Here is a 24,207-nt window from a genome sequence, read left to right as displayed (position 1 = left end):
TGGGCTGGAACGGATTAATAGCATTTCAATCATTGGTAAACTACATTAAATGTTGATTAATGTTCTTATCTATATCTATTGATTTACTTGTTAGATACTACCACTCAAGCAGGATTCGAAGAACTTTATTGAACTCAGGAAATATATATTTTTTTTTAGTCCACATTTTTTAGTTGATAAACATTAATATGCAAACTTGTGTATTTTGTAATCTTTTGGAAACTTGACTGATAAGCTAAACCTAAACACTTTTAACAAGAAAGACCAATGGCATTTTGCAGCACGATTTATTTCACAGACAGTAAAGCAGATAAATACTAAGCGCCAAAATGTGTGACAAAGAGATTTGTCTAGAAATGTCGCCAATGGGGAAAGAAAACGAGGAAACTGGACTAACGTCAGGGACAGTGACGATATTGTTGTGCAGTTGACCAACTTTAAATTCCTCACTCAGGGACGAACGCAAGCTGGATAACATTGATTTCTTTTTTTTGTTTTTAAACATGAATTACTGCCTGTCCTGATGTCATCCCTGAGAAAGTAAAGAGTCTGTTCCATGACTACTCAAATTTCAGGCCGAAGCGCAATATTCCTTTTGCGTGTGTGAGCAGTTTGTTATTTCCAAACAACTCGTATTACTTACTCCTGCGTTGGCTCAAACAGGCATCCCAAATCAACAAAACGTTTGACAACAGACATACTCTGCCTTCTATACATGTAACCTTTTACACACACACACACACACACACAATGACAACACCGGCCGTATTAAACATTGGGTGGAAACTAAACAAAAACCTCGAAATAACCACTCTGGTGAGCCTTGCTGCTTAACGGTGAGCGTTGGATTCTCAGAAGGTTCGGGCCGAGCCAGGCAGCGGGTCCACGCTTTATTTACGGCGCGTTGGGATTGAGTGTCAAAGTTTCTTTGAAGCCCTTGGTGGTCGACGTTGCCGTTTGTGTTTGTCTGTGCGTGACACAGTGAGGTGGCGTTTCAACCCGCGCGTCCGGGCCGGTCGGAATCTCAGAGAGCGGCCATCTTGCTGGCTTCTCGGACCCCGCTCAGGTAGGCCCCGGTCACGGTTTGAGGGAAGTGTCGGTTGGTGGCCTGGAAACACAAAGCGGGGGGAACAAATTCATTAAAATCCCCGCTCGGAATGTAACTTGGATTAACGGTCACATTCGGTCCAGCAGGGGTTTTGCGGGAAGACGCTTGTCCAAGGACGCCCTTTAATCCCAACGCCAACGAAACCGAACTATCATGTCTTCCTATCTTGCTGATCCTTTCCGAAATGTTTCGCATAGGAACTCTGTACCTCAAAATCCAAATACATGTATCATTAGAGCCCTAAATATGAAATTCGGGCAGCTTTTCGCACCTCGCCGGCGAAGAACAATTTTCCCTGAAGGTCCTCGGCGATGATGTCGTACGCCTCGCCGCTGCCGCCCATCTTCACGAAGCTGTAGGACATCTGCGACCAGGCGTCTTTGCTCCAGTGTGTGACCAAGAAATGCAGAGGCTCCGGAACTTCCTGTCAGAGATGGCGAATCACGTTTGTGCGTCGCTGGCTGGTTTCGCCAGTTCCGATTGAAAACCTATCAATGTCAATTTCCAGGCACAAAGGCTTACGTGACCACATCACTACCTGCTCCTTGAAGAGTTCCCGCAGCACCTTCACGCACTCGGCCGCTACATCCTTGTCCTGCATGTCCCGCACGGCGGCGACGGCGTCCCCGGCGATGACGGACATGAGCACGGCCTGCTTCCCCTGCGCACGACGCACACGTGGACGCGTCGGTACCGGCAAGGGTGGGCTTCTACGTGCGGGAACAAAACAAACCTGCGGGTCCATGTCGTAGAAGACGGTGAACATGCCTCGCTTGTCGGGAGTCGGCGGGATGTGACCGAAGTAGTCGGCCCCCTGGATCTTGTGGTCCCAGAATCTGTACGGGAACTTCAGTGCGATCTGTTGGCATGTTTGCGAGGTCAAATTCAAAGGATACAATCGCCACACTCAATTTGAATTTCAAAAATAAAGGAAATACAAGTCGTAAATGCAGCAAATTGTTTATTACGGTTTGCCTCAAACGTCTCCAGATGGTTCAAAATGCTGCTGCTCGCCACTTGACCGGAACACGTCAGAGGGAGCATACGACTCCTATTCTGGCCTCTCTCCACTTGCTGCCTATTAACTTTAGAGTTTATTTGAAGATTCTTTTCCATATCTAAGTGGCCTCAGCCTGCCTTTACCTCTCGGAGCTTGCGAGTGCAACAAATCAACTACAGTCCCTTTGCCGTAACTGCGTACCTTCTCTATGATGCCTGCTCCCAAACTGTGGACGGCTTTCATTTTCCTGTCCGGAAGCGGCGGTACAAACTGGATGAAGTTCTTCTGCAGCAAGGTCAGCGGCACCGTGACCAGAACCTAGAAGAAGGTTCAACGTTTAAACAAGAGGGCTCGACCCCCCCCCCAAAAAAAATTGTCAACTTGCTTTGACCTTCTTTGCTGTCCACTGCGAGCCATTCGAGCAAGTAACTCGGACAACATCACCTGAGTAGTCAACGGACTTCACCTGAAATAAGGCAAAAACGCACTTTTCTCAGCACAATTGTCGTTGAATAGAAGACAAAACTACAGGTATGATTTCCCCACCGGGCACTTTTTGCGGATGTCGAGGCCCTCGGCTAGTTTGTGGAGCAGCGTGGCGTAGCCCTTGGTGAGCAACGTGTGGTCTCCTGAGAACTGCGCAAAGAATTCGTTGTGGTCCCAAGACCTCGCAGAAACCTGCGTGCGTACACACACGTACACGCACACGCACACACAGGACGCTCAAAACGATGCCTCATTTACGACCGCTTATCCTGTTCACAGGGAAGTTGCTGCCTGGATAAAAATCTCCAAGTATTTTTGATTTTTTTTTATGTCAAAAGTTTTGAGAACCACTAGCATAGCCCATCAAATATGGTTTCAATATGCTACAGGTGTGTATGGAACGTGCTCAGCGCGCAACCCCATTTCAGAAAAAAAAGCTGAATTGAATTCTTAGGAGTTCGACCTGGTTCAGAGAGCTGCCGCAGGCGTACTCCAGGTTGCTGAGGTGAAACTGAAGCACTTTTTCCTCCAGCTCGCTGAACTGGATTCCGGACTCCTGAAGAAAGTTCTTTTTAAGCTCCTGCACTTTTTCTGTCAAACAAAGCAAACAAGAGTTGAAATTCCACTGCGCTCCTTCCTTTCTTTGCAGGTTATCCGACGTGGATTGGCGCACCTCCGAGCGGCGTGTCCTGGCTCTGCGACTTGTCCTTCCGCCACTCCGACACCACGTCCAGAATGGCGTTGAAGTGGAAGTCCATGCGCTTGTCGATGGCGGGGTCGGTGGCCCGCCCGCCCTCCTGAAACAGGTCGCAGCGCTCCCCCAGTTTGTGCATGCGGACGCCCATCTGTGGACGGAGAGCGCTCGGGCAAACGTTTGGGATCAAGACCACGTTTGAGTTTTAAAGCGGACACGAGGGCAGGATCATTCGTTTATAAAAAAAAAAAAAAAAAAAAAAAAAGGAAAATAGTTCATTTGAATCATAATTCAATTGGCGTGTTTTAATTGTATTACTTATACTTTCATGACAGTCAACCAATTGAATAACACAATCATACATTTTTGTTTTTTTAGCAAATAATGAAATAACAATTACTAATAATAAAGAAATGAACCAATTATTTATTAAAATAAAGTCGACACACCCCTGCTTAAATATTTGTGATATGAAAAATGAGACCAAGATAAATCATTTCCAAAGGTAGTGTGATGTGTAACCATTGGCTTATAGGGCCAAATGCATTTCAGTTGTTCTAGTAGGCTTCTTCTGACCTTTCTTTTTACTGTGCTTCAATTACTGTTGCCACGTGTTTGGGAAAGGTTTATTTTAGTTCCCGTCACCTGCTCGCACATGAGGGCGACCGGGTTGTTGACGCAGCCGTTGACGATCTGAGCTCCCCGGCCCACCGCGACGCCCAGCGCCGTGTCGTCCCACACGCGACCGCCGATTCTCTCGCGGGCCTCCAACACCAGCACCTGCGACCAGTACAGTGGAGGCGGGAAAAAAAAAATCAAAAAAATCGGCCTTTTCACACATCAGAAAGAGTTCACATGGAGCATAATCGTCCCCATAAAACCTTCAACGTTTTAAACATTCGTAATGGTCATTAAAAAGAAGTTAACCAGTAGAGACCGCTCAGAATTCACTTTCCAGGTACATTGTTATGTTTTGCTCATAATTATTATTCGTCCCTGTTCCCGTTCTATTCCGAGGTCGCAAACCTGAGTGCCAAAGTTGTGCAGCTGGCGTGCAGCGGCGAGCCCCGAGGCCCCCGCGCCGATCACGATGACGTTCTTCTGCAAAAATCGTAGCATAAAACCAAGTCAGGCGGTCACGTCCGGCGGTTCCGTTCAGTTGATCGGGCAGGGCCCGGGCCTCACCGCGCGATGCCTCTCGGGCAGCAGCGCCCGCTGGACCGCCAGCACGCCCGTGTTGATGAGGCCCTTCCTGGTCATGAAGTGGAGCACGCGCTCCATCTCCTGCACGCAGCGCACCCTCACCAGCCCGCGCACCACCACCTGCATCACGCACTTCTCCACTGTCAGCACCTCCTGCCGCGGCGGGGAAACATCGTCAGAGTCATCGTTTCACTCCGCTTGGGTTTGTCCTTACAATTCATCGCCACGCTCGTATTTGCTGAGAAAAGTGGAGTTTTTAGACTGTCCCTGAAGGCAACATCTGACTCGGAAAGAGGCACACAGATACATAGAATCTAGACTAAACATGTAAGGTAACTGGAAAGCCATTCATCAACTGTTGCTCCAACTGAAACAGCTATGGAAAAAAGGTTTCTTCTTGGTCATTTAGAATGCCTGCTCCAACTAAAGCTACGTCCGTTTGGATGACAGGAACCAATTCAGAGCTGAGAACTGGCCATTTTTTTGTAAGGAAATGTATGATTTCAGACTGTCCCAGAAGGCATCACCTGACCTGGACAGGTGGCTCGATCCTCACTTTCTTTCTGGGAGTTTACAGCTCAATGACAATTTGAAACGTAGCGTCACTTGTGGCTGGAGGAGTTTAGAGGGTGGGCAAACGTGTGTGTGTGTGTGTGTGTGTACCTTGCAGTTTGTGTGCCATGAGGCCAGGATGAGGTTGCGCAGTGCCAAGTACATGGTGGGATCGCGGGAAAATTCGGGGAATTCGTAAAGCTCGTCCAGCTCCATCATGTCGGGCCTGACGCACAGAGCCTTGCCGCACTCGTTGGGCTGGTAGAAGGGCTGGAAGTACGGACACAGGCCTGCGACTGGGCAGAGCGGAAAGGTGAATGACGACCACGACGAGGACGAGGACGAGGACGAGGACGAGGACGAGGTCGACCCGCACGTACTTCGGGGCCGGACGGCTCTGCAGTGGTCGGCCCTCAGCTCGCTCAGCGCCGCGCCGCCGGGGGAGCCGGAAGGACTCATGCCCACGCAGTCGGGATAGTAGGCGACCAGGAAGGGCGTGGCCGGGCTGTCTTTGAACAACGGCGGCAAGATGAGCATCGAGTGCCACCAGCTGTCCGTCACCTCCGCCACCCTCTGACAGAAAAGATTCGGAGTTAAGAACATCGAAAACCCAAAAGGCATCGAAAGCCAAATTGGCGCCAAGAGTGGTCCGCAGGCCACATTCGTTTAGTTGGTTATTTATAACGTGCTCATTGATTTGCATTCATTTGATTTCATTAAATTGTCGGTTACTTGATTTATTGCAAACAACATTTTTTTTTCCACGTGAGACCGAGTCACTTGATTTCGAATCTGCGGAAACCCAGTCCCGATCCGAGAGCTCGGCAATGCAAAAAGAGAGAGACGGGGAAAAAGAGGGCTTCACTTTCCGTCACAAATGAAAACCCATTCCGGGATTATTACCAATGTTTGAAAAGGATGGAACATTTTTTCATCCGATGTATCTTACTGATCAACTCAGAATTACACGATCAGATCGGGACAACCGAGTCAATAATAAAGACAACATTAAATTAATCCCAAATAAAGTTAATGTGGTAAAAAAAATGCTTTTCTTTACTTACATTTGTAAGTCACCCCAAATGTTTGCCCAGTAGTGCACATTTTGTATTTATTATACAACAGGCTCAATATAACAACATCAATAATAAATAATATAATTCAAAAATGACAAAAAAATAAGAATGAATTATTCTCTTCTTTTTTTTTTTAAATGACATTTTACATACACGTTATAAAATCTCATCGACAAATCATCTGGCACATTTGTCCATATATATATATATATATATATATATATATATATTTTTTTTTTTTTTTAAATCAAACGTGGCGCTTGAGCACTAAAGTTTGCACACCCCTGATCAAAAGGCTCGATTGCACTTGTGTTTGGCTTTTTCATGATGCTAACCACACGAGCAGAAATGCAACTTCTAAAAAACGGCTCAGTCCAACCACAATGGCGGAGGGAGACGCTTGTTTGCTCCAAATAAAGGGTCAGAGCCTTGATGATGAACTTACCAGGTCTTCTGGCTGGGAGCACTGGTCCGGCCCTTCGCTCTGCGGACACGCAGACGCGAGTCAGAACCGTCAGTCCTGCTTGCTTCTCAATTAGAAATGGCTTTCGGCTTCCGGTTTACCTTGACGTTGTTGAGCTTCATCCCACAGCGGTACGTGGCCGCCAGCGAAGGCGTCAGCTGGATCTCCTTGGTCAGCTGGCGCCACTTCCTGCAGTCGGCTTTGTTGCACTGCACCTGAACGCCACCCGGGAAAGAACATTCCGCCGTCAGCGAGATAAAGCCAAGACGACGACGTCGTCGTTCACGCCGGGTTTTTACCCAGTAGGGAAGCTGCTGGTCTGCCATGAAGGCTTTGAGACTGGGCTCGGTTTTGCCGTTACTCGTCCACGCTTTTTTCCACGCCGCAAACGTCTCGTAGCCGTCTTTGTGACTACGAGAAGAAAACAAACGACGACGACGCCGCCCAAACGATCATCAACGATGACCGGCACCGATTTCATTGCGGAGAAGGCGCTGTTACCTTCGGTAGTAGTGATCGAAGCACTCGTTGCAAAAGTGCTCGCCGCACGAAAGATGGTACCAGCGAGACGTGTATCCATTTTTAGCACATCTGGATAAAGACAACAAAAAAACTCTACTATGGAAAATGGACTTTTTTTGCAGATGCACAAATACAGTTGTGAAATGCAATACAATGATACAGTGGACCCCTGCTATTTGTTTTTGGGTTCTTTTTAAACCCAAAATTCTTCGATAAAGTCACCGATGGTGTAGTGCTACATCGGCCTGACTTTGGTGCGGGCAGCGTGGGTTCAGTTCCCACTCAGTGGCGGTGTGAATGTGAGTGCGAATGGCTGTCCGCGTCTATATGCGCCCCGCGACTGACTGGCGACCGGTCCGGGGCGTAGGCCGCCTCTCGCTCGGCCTCGGCTGCGACGGGCTGCGGCGCCCCGCCACCCTGAACAGGATAAGCGCTATTGAGAACACATGGAAAAGTGCCAATAAGTGTTTTGGGGGGTTGTTCCTCCAAAATAAAGTCAAAAGTCTTTACTTAGCAAAAACACATCAGCACATCAGTACGATACAGAACCGTTAAGGGCGCTGCAATCTTCTTCTGTAACTCTCCATTTTTGCGTCTTTTGATGTAAGAATGCTTCAATTGGGCAAGAATGCAGAGTAGAGATATACAATGAAGAAAGAGTGATTCAACTAAGGTGCCCACCGTTCAGAAGCGCTCGCAAAACATACGGGATACGTGGCCGAGCAGCCCGCCTTCTCGCATTTCCTGTACTTCTTCTCCGACTGGTCGTCTTCCTCTTCCGTGTCCGTCGCTTTCCTTTTGCTCTGGAAGGACACAAATCCAGCATTTTGTTATCCGTCGGAATTACACCCGGACGAGATCCGATGACGGCGCCCCGTCGAAAATGCGCATGAAAGCGTGCGCCGCCCGCAACTCGGCCTGTTTTACTGCCCCGCCTTCTCCTGGGAGACGGTCAGGTGGCGATGTCGCTGTTGAGGATTTGGCGCGGACCGACCCGTACAGGTCTTAAGGAGAAGCGCGTCGTCGTCGCCCCCCCCCCCCCCCCCAGGAGTCTATCCGCGGCGCTTCCTTTCATTCAATTGACTCTCTCGCTGTCGTAACTAACATTGTACGGCATCATACCGAGCGATAAATGACGTCCACTCAGTCGCCGCCCATTTAATTCCTCCCTCCACCCGCCATCTTTTCTCAAGGCTTCTTCCTTGTTTTAGTTGTTGTTATCAATGCTTTTCCTTGTCCGGATGGTCCGTGGTGAATTACGGTGAACTGTGAAGCCCTTGGAGACTCTTTTGTCATGAAGGGCTATATTAGGGCAGCAAATTACAATGATTCGAATAATTGATTAAACTGGCAATTTTTTTCCCCACTGAATCCAGAAATTAATGAATCCCTTTATTCAAAAATGGGACATTATTTCCAACTGAAATTGTGTCAAATGCACACACACACACACAGAGAGAGAGAGAAAAAGCTCATGATTGATTTCAGACCACTGGTTTGGTCCGTAACATCATAAAAAAAAAAAAGCGAAAATGTTGATCGTTCTTTTCCAAAGTAAAAGCAGATGTTTCCAAATGTCTCATTTTGATTCCACGCAAAGACAATCAGTGTGATTTCACGCAGGATGACAGAAATGGGAGAATATTTACTGTTGAGAGGCTCAAATTCTGAGGATTTGGACAATTTCAAGTTAAAGCAGGTCTGGAAACGATCCACTGATGATCGAGCTCGTTGTCGATGACTCAACAATGTCGAGTTAGATCAGTAATTCCACCTATTCGTTGTCTTTTGTCACTTTTTGGGGGTCGTCGTTTCAACGTTTTGTTGCCCTACAAATGAGAGTTGCCTTCTCCCAGAAAGCTGTGGGAGTGAAATAAGTGGAGGGTTAGCAGACGAGCACTCAGCTGTACCTGCCCAGGTGGAGGGTTGTTGGCCCGCTTCACCCGGACGTTGGTCTGCCTCCCGGACGACCGCAGGGCCTGGCCGTCGCCCGCAGACTCCCCGGAGCTCCTCCTCTTGGCTCGCCGGGCACCGGAGCCGTTCCCGGGGTAGTCTGGTGAACAACAAGCCCGGGCACCGGTGAGTGACGTCACGTCGACGCGATGGGACACCGCTGGCCTTTTGTCGCCGCGCTAACCGACAAGGCGGCAGCTCCGACGCGGCTCATCGTGACGGGTAAACACAAATGCGGCCGAGTGAACGACTCAAATGCGACTTTAGCCTCGATAAAACACAACAACGAGCGCTTTAAATCAGCCATGTTGTTAGCGTGCCACGTTTAGCATGTTGCTAACAGCAGCGGCTATTGTCATCAGCACTGACCTGCGTCCGACAGCATGTTGTTGGACTCGTCGTGCTTCTGGATTCAAATGTAGTTGATTTGAGTTCTTCTGTAGCCGCTCGACGTTTTCCACTCGTCGTCCTGTTATTGTTGCGGTGGCAAATAAACGCGTTGTTGCCGCTGCAATACCACTACCGGTTTGGGGAGGAAATGGGCGGCTTCCTTCCAAAAGGCTTTTCGGCTCCTCTCGCTCGCCGTCGCTGTCGTCTGTCACCATGGCGACTGCGAGTCAAACTTCTTTCATTGTCCCATTCACGAACCTTGGAAATTTGAAAACTAAGGCGGCTAACGTCACTTTTGAGTCTATCCAAAGGACCAAACGCATGACACGTCACGGAAATTGTGTAATGTTTTAGCGTGGAGTTTAACAGGCGAATATAACGGCAGCAGCAGCATATTCCATCATTTTAAACACCGCAACCTAACAAAATAGACCCTACACCACGAATGAACGCAATGGAAAGCTCCCTTTACGTGCTGTAAACCCGTTACAAATAGTTAACAATATGATCTGATAACATACAGGTTTCCCGTGTTTAATATCGTTGTCCAGTTCCTCTTTGTCCGACGGTGAAGCCGGGAAATCCGATTTCCACAGGAACGAGAACGCAGCATTTCACAGCTACGTGATGTTTTGACGTGATTTTAGGTTCTTTTCCAGTTCTTGTTGAGAAAATGTCGAGTTAGAGAAATAATTCCACTTATTCGTTGTCTTTTGTGACATTTGGCGTGTTTTGTCGTCGTTTCGACTGAAACAACTGACTGGGTTAAACAATGGCTAGAGTCGAATGCTGCTAAAGGAGATTAGATTGTTTTGTTTGTTTGTTTTTGAATCCAAAATGGATTCATGTGAAGTTGTGCACATAAGGAAAGCGGAGGTAGTTGTTGCTGTACAATTCTACAGAAATGCAAATATCAAATGTTCTCAAAGGTCATGCTTTTATGTCTTTTGAGTGTTTGTGTAACGTTTTTTTTGTTTGTTTTTTAAATCCAGATAAAACATTAAAAGCAGTTTCTTGTTTACAATGTGGCTCTGTGTCAGGTGTGCACAAGAAATCTCGACCTGGGCAAGGTGATTTGCCTGCTTGAAGACCCCCTGACAGTAAGTCGAATGCACTTATTGTGGCATTTGTCAACTTTGTTTTTGTTCAACATCAGGACGCTTTCTTTTCTAGAGCCACATGCAGGAGAGGCACACATTTGTGCTGAAGAAGCTGCTCAAGAGGAGAAAACAGGGCTTTGTATCCTTTGTGGTGTCCGCGTCACCTCCTCCCTGTATGCGGGGATGCAAATACAGTCCCAATGACGTCGGGACGTTGTGTTTAAACATAAATAAAAACGCAATACCAAGATTTGCAAATCGTGTTCAACCTATATTTCATCGAATCCACTACAAAGCCATCCTATTCGAAGTTCACGATTAGTTGCTAAAAACAATCAAGTAGATGAGTTTGAACATGAGCTATCTTGTCTTTGTAGTGTGTTCGATGAAATATAGGTTGAACATGATTTGCAAATCGTCGTATTGCGTTTTTATTTATGTTTAAACACAACGTCCCAACTTCATTGGAATCGGGCTCGTGGATTCGCAGAGCGCCCGTAGACGCTCACAATAGAAATGCCATTTCCTTGACGTCGTCAAGCTGCTGAGGGAGTTGGCGAGCATCTCGAGGATCCTCAAAGTCTGCGGCGAGAAGGCTGACGAGCAACCGGAATATTGCGACATTCTGTGCGAGGCGCTCCAAATTTGTAGGTAGGAAGCTTTCCTGCTGTGTTCCCAAAGCGTTTTGTTACTCTCGAATATGACAAAGTGTTGCTTTTCTTGCTTCTAAGGCTCCCTTTCCTGAAGGAGAAAATGTCCGACGAGCTCAACTACGCCGAGGATGTCAAGCGGTTCCTCTCTCGCGTTGGTACGCAAACCCCACCTCGCTTACGGGGCGCTTTATTAGGTACAGCATCGAAAGAGAGCCAATGCAAGCAGTCAGAGTCAGCACGAAACAAGGCAAAGTCAAACAATGTCAGGAAAAGCCTACTAGAGCCGCCAAACGTGCTTTGTGGTTGCTGAGAGGCACGTTGAATGGTGACAGGTGTTTGAACGCCACATCCTGCTCCAGCGCACGCGTGCGCCATCACATTTTCCAGTTTTCAATCACCTCAATGGGAGAAGAAGGCATTGACTGTGCTCTCATTTTGTGACATCACAAACACCTGCAATTGTACACATTTGAATGAACCAATGTTAGGAAATATTGTGCCGCCCCCCCCCCCCCCCTTTCGAAAAAAAAAGGTCATTGAAATGTATTTTGTATTTTCTATTCCTAATATGACTCGCTAATGTCAATGGCGGACGGTGTCTCCCGCGCACGCAGGCTACCTGATGCGGGTGTCGGACGGCGAGGTGAGGCGTCAGGCGGTGGAGTCGGTCAAGTCTTACTACAGCTGCTCGGCTCCCGGCAAAGCGCCGCTCGACGGTACGCTCCGGCCCGACTGTCGGACTCTCCGCTCCCGCCAGCGCCTTTTACTAAGTTAGCCTCTCTTCCTCCCTTTGTCTCGCTCTTTGTCACCTTTGACCTCATCTCGTCTTCTTCATCTTTTTGTTTTCCCGCCTCCGCATAACGTCAAGTCTTTGTCGTCTCGTTTGCGTTCAGTTGATTTGTGTTGTCCGTTTGTTTGCACGGACACAACATGAGGAACACCCGCGTAGCATTTAAGATTCAATTTGGCTCAGCTGAGGTTAGGAATCACCCGTAAACAATTAGATTGGAGTTATCGTTGTAAAGTAAGCAGAATCGTTGCAGCGGATCTCACTGGACGGTGTCCCTAATGTTGCGGCCCGGTCATTTCACGTGCGTTTTGGCCTCATATCTCCGTTGACGAGCGTCGATGCGCGCAGGGCCTCAGCCGACGTCGCCCGGCTACCGACTGCGGCTTCTGGAGCGCAGCGACCTGGCCGAGACGCTCTTCCTGTCCGTAGCGGCGCTGGAGCAGCAGCCCGCCATCAAGCTGCTGCTGCTGCAAACGCTCCAGATGCTCTCCAGCACGTCCGGTCAGTGTCGAGGGCATTGCCGGGCCTCCTTCGTTAGCCGCAGTGGATAGAAAAAGTCTACACACCCCTGTTCAAACGCCAACTTTTGGGATATGTGATAGTGTGTTACAAGGTGGAGGGAATTATGAAGTCAGTGTTAGCTAGAAAGAAAGACAAATGTCAGGAAAAGCTCACTGGAACATCTGAATTGGGGTTAACGGGAGGTGCGTGAAATGGTGCAATGTGTGAGCTGCGTCCATTTCACAGGAGTTTAATTGTGAACACAGCTACGTGCCAATAATGACAGGGTGTGCTCACTGGTTCACCCGCATTAGCTGACTCATTTTTTAAAGTGAGTTGTGCACTTTCTAGATCACGTTGAAGGTGGAGAAACAGTCTTGGAATCATTGATTTTTGTACAGCCCAAAAAGTTGTTGAAACGAACGAGGGTGCGGCGGCTTTTTCTCACCGCCGTCGGTCACCAATCCTGTCCTATGTCGGCCGGCTAGATACGAACTGCGCTTTAATGCTGAGCGTGCGAGGGGCCGAGAGCGTTTGTCTGCGCATGAACGAGCCGGACCCGACCGGGCTGATCCTGTTCCACTCCTCGGAAATCCTCTGGAACCTTCTGGAGCGAGGCGACAAGTCTGAGGTGGCCGCCCAGCTCGGCAGCTTGGAATGTGCAATGTATGCAACGCCGTGAAATCTACACCTGACCCCCGCTGACACCGCATCCCCGCTCACCCTAACCCTAGCAATGCCGCTAACCCGCTACCCAAACGGCTGTCGTCGTACCCGTGGTTCTCTTGCCGCTCGAGCCCTCTACCCGTTGTCCTCCGTCCGCCACCCGTTCTTTCGCTCTCTCTCTCCAACTCAACCCAAGCGGCCGAGGCGGACGCTCGCTCCGCAGAGATTCGGTTCTGTTGGAGCTTTCTTCCTTGCCTCTGTGGCCAAATGTTTGCCGATCTGTGCTTTTCTTCTACTTCGGTCCTCGACCTGCTCAATGCGCGAAGCGCCTGTAGATGACGTCTGTTGTGAATTGGCGCTACACAAATAAAAGTGACTCGACCTGACCCCGAAACCCCCTTCACCTGAACCCAACTAACCCTAACCCCGCGAGCCCTGACCTCGGCCATCCTAACTCCACGAGTCACCTTGAAAAAGCTGTCTTTTGCAACGTCTTCCCTCATCCGTTTTATCTGTCGCTTTCTGTCCTCGAGCTCTCTCAAAGAAGCGTTCACCCACGCCGTGCTGAACACTTCCCGACACGTCGACCTCCAAGTCCGCAACGATCTGCTGGTGCTCACCACCCACTTTGCCGAGAACTCCTGCGCTCTGCTGATCGTAAGTGGCGTCTTCTCGGGTGGGTTGGGATTAGCCTGAGGTTTAGCGCCGCTCGTAGTTAATTAGTCGTGTTTGACCAGAAATGTGTCCCTCCGCTAAAACCCCGCCTGTCATTCAAACTCAACGGCCTTATCGCTTTGGCATCGAAAAATAATGATGTCATTGTTCAGGAGAGCCTCTTCGCCAAGCAGCTGGTTGCGCTCTGCACGTTTCCCGAACGTAAGGCCAATTCCCGCCGGTTCCGTGTGAATTGTTCTGGATTGGACGGACACTTTGTCTCCCGTGCCTCCGATTCAGTGAAGAGTGGCAACCCTTGGGCGGGCAAGCTGAAGATGACGTACAACATGGAGGACCTGCAAATGAAGAAGCTGCTGTTAAATCTGCTGGTTGTGATGTCCAGAGATCCTGCGACTATCCAGGTGGCTCCTCCTGTTTCTGCAAACGTCGAAACACCGAAAGGTGCGTTGTGCTATGATTCTGATTTGTTTGCGGTGTAGATCTTCAGGGAGGAACAAGTGATACTGGCTCTGCTGACGCTGGCCGAGCCGCCCGCCTCCCCCTCGGCGGCGAGGCCGGGGTCTCGCGACTGGTCGTCCGTCCAGCTGGAGGAGCTCCAGCTGCAGGCTCTGGCGGTCCTCGCTACCGTGGCCCCGCTGGTGCTGGACCACTACATGTCCTGCTACGGCAACGTGGCGCTGCTGCACCTGCTGGACTGGTGCGCCAGGCAAGGTGAGAGATCGCGAACGGGGTTAGGGTTAGCGGAGCGGCGGTAAGGGACTCAAGTCGCATGACTTGACCCGAGTGAGACTTCAGTTGCCAATTTCAGAACTCGGGTCTCGCTAAAGCTTTTGAAAGACTGGACTTGATGTCGACTCAGCGAGTATATGACTTGACTCGTGACTCGCTTAACTCAAGTAATGACTCGACGGGACTTCCTGGAAATTTCGTTGACTTGGTTTTCGATTCCAGACGGCTTCTCCGGCCAAGGTCACAGCTTCCACGCCACTGGAGGGCGAGGCAGCAAGAAGGCCCACATGCGCTACTCTGTCAGGCTGATGAGATCTGTCACCTCGCTGGCTCACAAGACCCTCAACCAGGACCTGTGCGACCAGGGGACCATACACCTGCTTCTAGGTCAGTCATGGTGGTTAAAGGGGTTGGTTGGTGGTTAGAGTTCAGGAGGTTGGGGTAAGGGTTAGGTGTGTGGGTTAGTAGCGTTAGGTTAGTTTGGATTGAGCCAGTGGGGTTGGGACGCGTGGTGTTAGGGATTCGGGGTCTTAGGGTTTATGAGGTTAGGGTTTATCGGGATTAGGGTTAGTAGGTTAGCGATTAGAGTTAGCAGGTGTTTCGGTTATGGTTAGCGCAGTCAGAAGCTCTGTTCTTTTGGTACATTCCGCCCTTCATTGAAAATGTCCTCCAACTTATGCGTCCACTCCTCAGAGCTTCTGATGCAGATGGAATGGAGCCCCGGCGAGGAGGATGCGGTTACCGTGGAGATGAAGTCAGACATGCAGATCGTCCTCGCAGCTCTGTGTGAGGGCGACATCCACAGAAAGGTACTTGAGACAAGTTCAAGTTTCCACATTCTGAAAGGCGGACAAGCAGTGTTTGACACTCCCGGCGTTGGCATGGCAGGAGCTGTTCGGCTCCGAGGGCGTGGAGATGACCGTCCACTTCCTGAGGAGAGGCGCCGGCATGTTCTACAGCGGCCTTGGACACAACAAGCTTCTCCTGTCAACCTTGGTGTGCTTGCGGTCAGTACAGCTGAAGATAACGCTTTCAATCAGTCACTCTTTGTGACAAGCTACTAGCTCTGTGGAGGAAATGTTGTTTTGTACCTTTGGGGTTAGGGTTCGTGGGCTCCGGGTTCTGTTTAGTGAGGTTCGGGTAAGGTTCCTGACGGGTGAGGGTTGATCGAAAATGAATGCAATGCAAATGATGATTTGTCTTTGCTTTGTCAGCACCTGCATCGTGGGCTGCTACACCGCAGAGGATTGCTTCTTAGCCCGAGATGGCGTACTGGTTCTACTCGACCTTCTCAGTGTAAGGGACTCGAAACCTAATGACATCCAGGGAGAGTCTGGTGGGGGTCTTTTAACGCAGGGGTTCTTAAACTCTTGAGGTCCAGGGACTCCTTACAGGGGAGAAATCTTGAACCTCTGCCTTCATTTTTCCTTCAGTCGAGTCCCAAATGTGTGCACGGCGTGGTCCTGGCCACCCTGCTGGAACTGTGCGACAACCAGAACACAATTCCTCACATCCTGAGCTGGAGCGACGGCGGCGGGCGAACGGCTCCGAGTCTCCTGCTGCGAGTGTGGCGGCGGGAGGAAGAGGAGCTGGGAGTCATCCGAAACCAACACGGCGGGATCGCAGGTTCGTTCGAGTCGCCGCCTCTGAAGAACGACGAAACGCGGGTCGAAGTTCTCTTTTCTACCCGTACGAAGATCCCGAGCAGCCCGTCCTGGCTCCTGGGAAGTTGGAGGACGCAGAGCTGATGTCGACTCTGGACACGCACAGCGCCGCCGTGCTGGAGATGCGAGAGAACCCGCTGTCCAAGATTTACTTGATCTTCTGCAGGATCGGTAAAACTACCAAATTATGCATTAAAAGGTACTACCGGGTTGAAATAGCTACATCAGTGGGTCCAATACCGACGGGCAAACACGAAGCGGTAAAGAAAATGGACGACTGGTGATGAAATGTCCACATAACTGAATGTCAATGTCAATGTTTATGTCCCCAAAGTGTTCTGTAAATTGACTGTTTGTTGTACTAGAGAGGCTCCGACTACCGGAGACAAATTCCTTGTGTGTTTTGGACATACTTGGCAAATAAAGATGATTCTGATTCTGATTCTGATAACCGAAACGATCCTTTTGCACTTGTGCAGGTTTCCGGGACCTTCCGGGATTGTCCGTAAAAGACAGAGTGACCTTGAGTATCGTCAAACGGTACCTTGACTTCAAGGTAAGACCAAAACAGCGGCTGTATCATTATTATGATTGCTAGGCTGTCTTGAAATTGCTTGGAATGATTATTCCCACGAATGAATCCCGTTTCCCCCGAAAACGCACTCATTTTGGCAAACCCGTCTACCCTGTTGGCAATTTTGGAATTTTAGGGCTCTCAAGCACGACTCTCCAAACGTGACTCTGTAGCGCCCCCTGGGAAGTTAGGACGAAAATCAGCCCCCGACACCCGTTTCACGGATCCGCACGAAAAAAGTCTTCTGGAGCCATGCTCGAAATTGAACAGCAATTGGTCAGACATCTTGGTTTGAAGTCCAGACTTGTACTTTGACCCAATCCTACTCGGGTGTTGGACCTACTGAGAGCCTAATCGGAATCAGATAGACTTGACAGATGGGTGACACTAAATTGCCAATCTTTTCTGCCTGCGCTATTCCACGCGGCCGCAGCATGGCATCAAAGTTGCATCATCATTTGGGGGATTCTCGGAAGGTTAGAAAATTACAAAAAAGATCCCCGACGCCGGTTTTATCCATCGACAAGAAATCTGTTTCAAGGACCCGTGCCCGAAATCGAACAGTCGGTTTGAGGCAGCCAAAAAGTACGGGATGATGTGACGCAGGTGAGCGAGGTGTGGGACGAGATCAGCCGCGAGCTGAGCCTGGAGGGCGTCCGGCCCGTCACGCCGGACCGGGAGACTCTGCGCGCCGCCCGGCGGATGTCGCGGCGCGCGGCCGAGGCGGTGGCCGCCGAGCAGGAACGAGTCTCGCGGCGACACGATGACGAGGCCGACGAGGAAGAAGCGCTTATGTACCGAGAGGTGAGCATCGGCGTCGCGTAGTTCCCTGAAGTCGCCTTAGCTCAGCGCTAACAAACGTGTTATAACTCTTTCCGTGGCAAACGTTGGCGCAACACTCGTAGACGGAGAACAGGACGGTACTCGCAGGCATATATTCTTTATCCTCCGCAAAAAAGGGGCTAACATTACTGCGGCTTGTATCCGTATGTCTGCGTTCCTGTGCCCCAGGTGGCCAAGTCGCGCCCGCCAGAAGCAGCAGTGCAAAGTCCATTGAAGTGAAGCAAAGAAATGGAATTGCATTTGTTTGACATTCCTTTTACATATGTCATTACTGTACATGATATAGCTACACGACAAAAAAATCAGAGCTTAAGCTGTAGGAATACGCGCGCCCTCTAAAACACAAAACTGCCCTGATTTGAGCTCATTGTTGTCCGTTGTGTTGCAGATGAAGTCTCACTGGAAGCAACGTCAGCTCACGGCCGAGTCATGGCGCAACTTTGTCTCCAGGACGTCCAACTATGACATCCTCAAGGTTTGGTTTTGTCGTCAGCAATGCTACGTCGGTGGCTTTTCCTCCGAAGGGTTGGTACGGTTCTTCTTTTGTGCAGGAAATCAAAGAAAAGAGGGAGAAACACATGGAGTCCATCAGGACCGAGCCAGCGAACCAGGATGCGGGGCGGCGTCCCCAAGAGGTGTGACAACAACACACACAGGCGTCGTTGCCGTGATGTAGTTTGCAGATTGGTTTTTCTTGTGCTTATCGTGGAAACCCTTTTCCATGCGATATTAAAAAAAGGTCCAAATATTGCCATCATCTAACATCAACAATATTCAACCACTACAAATGCCGTGCGTGCTGCGGCTGGAGCGTGTGTTGATATTTAATGGTGTTCGTTGCAGGTGTTTATCGGGCGGCTGAAGGTGGACGCGGACGGCGCGAACCTGACGGTGGCCCAAACTCCCGTGACGGCGGCGGCGCACCAGGAAGCCTCGCGCGAGCCGCGTTACGGCAACGTAAAAGACTGACAGCGCGCGCAAACTCTTTTACCAGCCATCTTCATCTTTATGTCTTCTTATTCCGGAGCAAAAAGTCTTTCTTTTTTTATATCATATGACTGTCATGGTGCATTTTCATCAAGAAAAAAACCTTACAATTTCTCACTCAATTGAAACCAAATGTTCAACAGTGCAGAAATTCATACACTACGAAAGTCCTTTGAATTGACTTCACTTGAATGTGTGCAAAAGATGAAAATGCGTTAAGCTAAAATATGACTATTTGATTATTTTTGAAGAAAAGAGGACAAAATGTCACGTTTTCCAATTAGAACATCCCCAGAATAATGAGTGAATGTTACAAATGTGCCAATTCTCAACTCATTCGAAGCATTTTTTTGGTCCACGTTTCAGTTAATCGCACCGCATTTCAGTTCAGCGTCGGTCAGCTCTTTCGCGTTAACTGTTTTCTTCCATCCGTCCATCCATTGTCCGTAGCGCTTTATCCTCACGCGGCTCGCGGGCGTGCTTGAGCCCCCTCCCGGGCTGTGTTCGGGCGAGAGGCGGGGTACACCCCGAACCGGTCGCCACCCAATCGCAGGGCACATAGAAACAAACAACCGTCGGCGCTCCCATTCACGCCTACGGGCAATTGAGAGTCCTCAACCAACCTCGCACGCATGTTTTGCGGATGTGGGAGGAAAGCGGCGTACCCGGAGAAAAGCCACGCAGGCGCGGGGAGAACACGCAAACTCCACACAGGCGGGGCCTGCTCAAGCCGGTCGGTGAACCTGTTTATCATCGCGGGGATGTGTTCCAGAACCTTCTGCAATAGGGGAAACTCAGCAATATAGAGGCGCAATAATACTTTCACGCCATTTAAGCACAGGTAAACTTGTGAAACACATTTTTAAGCATTTCCTCGTGCTGGTTCCCACTCTGGCTCGCACAGCTCTCCAAATAAGAGGCCAAGCGTGCTTGCTTCAAGCTCTTTATTTGTTAGTCCCAGTTGAAGTTGACTCTAAAACTGGCAAGACAAAAGGAGAACGAAACGTGCATTTAAGCACCAAAATGTTCAACCGAGCCTTAAAATGTCCGCTCGCTCGATGCCGACGTGTCACGCGAAACGCCGCAGACGGGCTCACGGGAATGAGCATAGATGTTCGTGTAACGATAAACCTTCAAACAACCCGATATACTGTAGCGATGGTACAGACAAAGAACCGACTTAATTTTCACGCCTTACGCACTGAGATTTTCGACTGGACTTGAAGATAGCGCTTGATGTTCACGGCCGTTAGAAAACCCTTTCTTGGGTTTGTGTACTTGAATTAATGTTATGGACTTGGTTCCCAAATAGAGACAACGCTGCTGTCGATATTTGCGTGCGCTCGTGCTTCTCGATGAGAACGGGAAGAACATTTCTACGTATCGATTCATTCAGCGTGACGGCAGAAGCGACCGCTGAGGAATTCTACTGACGCGCTCGGACGCCGACCGGAGAGGAACTGTCCCGGTTTCGAGGATGCTGCCTCGGGTTCGGAGGTAGGGTTTTAAATTTGAGTTTAAAGCCTGGGTTAGCGTTTCAAAGTAGGGTTCCGGCCTCAATCCTGGATGAAACTTTAAGCCTCAGTTAAGGTTTCGAGACAAGGTGACGATTTGGAAATTAGCCTGGGGTAGGGTTTCAAATTTGACTTCCAAGTAGGGTGCTCCTTTAAAAAACCATTCGGGGATATTTGAACGTGGCAAAAGGAGCGAGCGTCAGGGTGTGTGTCCCACAGTCGCCAGCAGAGGGAGCACTTGACAAACTCACGACGGAGAAGACCAGAGGCGACGCACGATGAAGATGAGGAAGAGCAGGATGGGTGAAGACGCTCGTGACTTCCGCTCATAACCCGGGCTAAACTTAGCTCCTCCCTGACATGCAAAGAGCTCACGATGGTCGAGATGTAGCACGTCACCATACTCTACTTCCTTGACACCAAGTGCTACTTTCCCATTAGCCAGGGCTTCAGGGTTTAATGTAAAAGACCTTTTATACATGCTGTACCACCTTTAAAATTGAAGCCGGAATTAACGAGCGATTCTACACACCATAATTGAGCCACTGAGAACTCCAGTGGGCTAACCGCGTCGGTGTCATGTTTGCAGGAGAGGGAGTTAATTTTAGGAACGCCGCACACTGATTGCCACTAAAGTCCAACCGTCTGTTAAATCTGTCACCATTTCGCGAAAGCTGATCAATAAGCGCACTTGCACTAACATGCAGATGCACCGGCACCCAAGCTTAAAACAACAAAACAAAAAGCAGGCACCTGTGTTATGCTGCCCTCAGGTGGCCAAGGCACAAACAGCAGAAGAGCAGCACGACGTCTGTTGAATTTCCTTACGTTCTAATGGCTGCAGTCGAGGAATGGCATTTGTGAGGTATGCGTTAGGCGCATAGAAAAGAATCAAACCTTATCTCAAGGCACCACCGATTTCATAGAGAAAAAAGGTCTTTATTGATATCTGGACTTAAAAGTCGTCCACCCTCGCTCGCAGTGGCTCAGTAGTGATTCCATTTGTTACGTGTTGTGTTTTGCCGAGATCTGTGCCAAATGACGAATTGTCGCCATGTTGGGGTTGGATCCCAGCATCCTTGTTCATTTCTGTCGATTTGATTCGTGCGCAGTTGCTCCCACGACGCCCGAATTCCTCGCAACAGGCAGCGCAATCCTCACACTGAGGAGGAGGAGGTTGATAGTCATCTCCATGGAAACGGCCCAGCAACAGGCTGCATGCTGGCGGCCGATCAGAGCCTGAGCTGGCCCGCTCTCTCGTCCAATGGGTGGCCGGGATCCGGGCCCGCCACGGTGACCGTTCCATGAGGCGGGGCCAGCCACCTTCTCTTCCTGAACGCATCTCTGCTCATTGTACACTTGTGGGTCATGTTGTAAACAATTTGATTTCAATTCATCAAATGTAGCACATGTCTTTATGCCGCCTTGGTTTTATAGGGGTAAACGTCTCCCGCGCGGAACATTCACGCTTCAAGTTCTCTTTTCAAAAATGTCTTGATGTTTTCGAATGCTTCGTAAAGTTTGACCTGGCAGTCCTTATGGTGGGTGTCAAAATAATGTTAACACCTCATGGGAAACGCCATAGACAGGCTAACAAAACAAGTATTGATATGTACGGACAGCAATATAACACAGCCGTACATTATTTATCCTCGGTAAAAAAGGACGAATATGACTTACAGCTTAGTTGCGACGGTCTTCTTCTGTGTTTCCTCATGCAAACCGACCAGTAGTTTGTCCCCGCATTCTACCGTCTCCCGATGCCAATTGACTTAATGCATGAAATCATCATGCGCAAACTCTCTAGAATTCCTGACATTCTGTGGAATTCTGTATGTTTTTTAACAAAGTACAATACTTAAGAGCGTTATTTTTCATTTTTTGACAACGTTTTCTGTTGGTGTTTTTTTGGGGTTCCGGTAGGTATTAACGGCATTTCCTAAAATCCCTTCCGCCTGGGACGAATGAGGCGCGCCGCAATGCATTACGGGACAGGTGCCGACCCGTCGTCATCAGCAGAATCTCCACCCGGAACTCCTCCCAGTCATCCCAACCGAGGAACGTCAGAGCCGCCCCCCCCCCCCCCCCCCACGCTTTACGTAACACGGCAAGGGTACCCCGGCTGGCCCTTCACCGCAATGCATTGCGGGACGATGCCTCGACAGTCGATATTTGTGTGCAGACTCTGTGTGTGCGCGTGTGTGCGTGTCACGTGACCTGGAACGTCTGGATACGGTTGCCGGGCAACAACAGCTTCTCGCTTTCCCTCCTCTCGCTTGCTCTCTTTCCGAACATCGAACAGCGATTGCACGTACGCGCGCGTGCGTGTGCACACGTGTGATAGACGGAGTTTTTTTCATAGAAGCAGTCTCAAATCCAACTCACTATTTTGCCTTTGGACCCTCCGATAATCCGTCACATGGCTCCGAGCTCCCCGCCCAGACGGCAATGGGAACGCATTCTGTGTGTGTGGCTCAAAGTTGTAAAAGATACCGTTTGCATTTCCGCTGATAAAATGTGAATTCTGACATTTGTAATCTTTTGCTTCCGTGCAAGGATGAGTCGAAAGTTGCTGCCTCTCTGTCTTGTATTACCTTCTCTCTTGGCTGTGAGACAAAGGAAGACGCGTGTGTTTGGGGGGGGGGCGCCGGTTGCATAAGGCAGATGATAACTGCCTGTTGGGTTTACATAGCTTCAGGACCTAAGGAGAACTAGTCAGAGCGTTTTAGCGCAGCCATCAGGTTGTATTTGAACTTTCTCAAAGTTTTTATAAAATTGGATCTCGTATTATTCTCACATTAAACATTTTCCCCTAAACATACAGTCGCTCCAAATGAATGGGATTTTTAATGTACCGAGTTCAAATTGCGACCTGCTGATGTGCACTGCTTACTCTGACAACATGCCTGCAAACAGAGAAGTTATACAGCAATCCTAGATTAAAAAAAAAAAAAGAAAAAAAGTAGAAATTGGGGTCGTATTTGCTGTGTTGACGTTTATCGTAAACTCCCGTGCAAAGTGCGACTTTTCCCCCTTGCCCCCAAAATGATCTCATTGTCGTTTAGCTGCAGTTTAACACCCGCGAGGTGTCGTGAAGGTGATGGAGATCATCCACTGGCCTCCTCCTCCTCCTCCTCCTCCTCCTCCTCGCGTCACTGGAGCTGATGAAGATCATGGATGGTCCATGAGTTTCTCCACAAGGTCACCTTGACATACGCTACGTATCGTCATTTGGAGTCAGGTGCCAAAAAGCACTCATACTCTGTCATTCGGATACTTGTGGGGACAAAAAAAAAAAAAAAAAAAGAGTTTAAAAGTAGAAGTGCTGATTCAACTAATAATAAAGTACAGACAACGTGTTTTTAAGTACAAAAGTAAAAAGCAAATCTGATTTTTTACTCTCAGTCACTGTATATACAATAACGGTTTGGATAACTTGAAACTGGAAAAAAAAAATAACCCTACTACTACTAACGAAAAGCTTGTTAGCTTACTTACGAACCTTCAGGCAACTGCTACTTTACCACACACGGAGCAACAGCGCATACACACGTGGTTCTTGCACAACACTGTGTGTGTGTGTCGTAACATTAGGTGAACAGGTGCCATAGCGGAAAAAAGACAGGGACGACCCCCCCCCCCCCCCCCCACTCCCTGGCCCTTCCCTCCTTTCCAGCCCTCTTTCATTATTCCCACTTTTGGCTTTCCCCCCCAGGCGCATCCTCCACACTCCGCTCCGTCAAGGTCATCCACAAGGTCGGTCCGGACACATTTCCTGGGCTGCGATTGGTTGTTGTCAACGCGGAGCCAGGGCCTTAGAGGGCCAGACGTTCTAGCTCACGTGACGCTCGGGCCCGAGTGCCCGATTCCAATTGGTCATATTAAGATCAATACTGTTCCCTTTGACACCTGTAGGGGGCAGTCCATTTTGGCGCTCAGCACTTTTCCATTCATCAGTGCAACACTGGGCCAACTCGCAAAACATCCAAGAAGTTGACATACACAAATTGCTCGAAGACTCCGAAAGTTAGTTTGGGTTACTATAAATCAATGTTATTCTGCAT

The 24,207-nt window shown here is 49.3% G+C and overlaps 2 protein-coding genes across 7 annotated transcripts; one reads left to right on the top strand and one right to left on the bottom strand.

The window, feature by feature from the left end:
- Window positions 1-273: 273 nt before the first annotated feature.
- On the bottom strand, window positions 274-9,614 carry LOC133396166 (lysine-specific histone demethylase 2). 3 transcript variants are annotated; one of them, XM_061665662.1, is made up of 21 exons: window positions 9,427-9,614; window positions 9,015-9,157; window positions 7,786-7,907; window positions 7,084-7,173; window positions 6,882-6,993; window positions 6,684-6,797; window positions 6,565-6,603; window positions 5,424-5,616; window positions 5,155-5,339; window positions 4,474-4,644; window positions 4,315-4,389; window positions 3,934-4,068; window positions 3,268-3,439; window positions 3,058-3,185; window positions 2,655-2,786; window positions 2,494-2,574; window positions 2,310-2,426; window positions 1,842-1,967; window positions 1,647-1,769; window positions 1,380-1,532; window positions 274-1,108 (listed from the first exon to the last, which is right to left on the bottom strand). In XM_061665662.1, the coding sequence occupies exons 1-21, from the start codon at window positions 9,440-9,442 to the stop codon at window positions 1,025-1,027; spliced, it is 2,511 nt and encodes an 836-aa protein (XP_061521646.1). In that variant the 5' UTR covers window positions 9,443-9,614; the 3' UTR covers window positions 274-1,024. The 3 variants fall into 3 exon arrangements, with proteins under 3 accessions (XP_061521646.1, XP_061521647.1, XP_061521645.1); XM_061665663.1 differs by having other exon boundaries at window positions 2,500-2,574; XM_061665661.1 differs by having other exon boundaries at window positions 2,500-2,574; window positions 5,155-5,616.
- Window positions 9,225-18,994, top strand: LOC133396165 (cilia- and flagella-associated protein 69-like). Of its 4 annotated transcripts, none has more exons than XM_061665659.1 (23): window positions 9,225-9,279; window positions 10,488-10,547; window positions 10,621-10,686; window positions 11,089-11,198; window positions 11,279-11,355; window positions 11,815-11,916; window positions 12,339-12,491; window positions 12,980-13,157; window positions 13,691-13,814; window positions 13,985-14,033; window positions 14,112-14,233; window positions 14,312-14,543; window positions 14,784-14,948; window positions 15,255-15,370; window positions 15,450-15,568; window positions 15,776-15,857; window positions 15,995-16,187; window positions 16,259-16,396; window positions 16,705-16,781; window positions 17,406-17,603; window positions 18,031-18,117; window positions 18,194-18,277; window positions 18,486-18,994. In XM_061665659.1, exons 3-23 carry the CDS (start codon window positions 10,627-10,629, stop codon window positions 18,609-18,611), a joined length of 2,592 nt encoding a protein of 863 aa, XP_061521643.1. In that variant the 5' UTR covers window positions 9,225-9,279; window positions 10,488-10,547; window positions 10,621-10,626; the 3' UTR covers window positions 18,612-18,994. The 4 variants fall into 4 exon arrangements, with proteins under 4 accessions (XP_061521643.1, XP_061521641.1, XP_061521642.1 ...); XM_061665657.1 differs by lacking the exon at window positions 9,225-9,279 and adding an exon at window positions 9,862-10,323; XM_061665658.1 differs by lacking the exon at window positions 9,225-9,279 and adding an exon at window positions 10,238-10,323 and having other exon boundaries at window positions 10,440-10,547.
- The last annotated feature ends 5,213 nt before the right edge of the window (window positions 18,995-24,207 follow it).

This window comes from Phycodurus eques, chromosome 20, assembly GCF_024500275.1.
Source record: "Phycodurus eques isolate BA_2022a chromosome 20, UOR_Pequ_1.1, whole genome shotgun sequence".
NCBI lineage: Eukaryota > Metazoa > Chordata > Actinopteri > Syngnathiformes > Syngnathidae > Phycodurus > Phycodurus eques.
The sequence above is the reverse complement of the archived record's forward strand: the minus strand, read 5'-3'. Positions and strand labels throughout refer to the sequence as shown.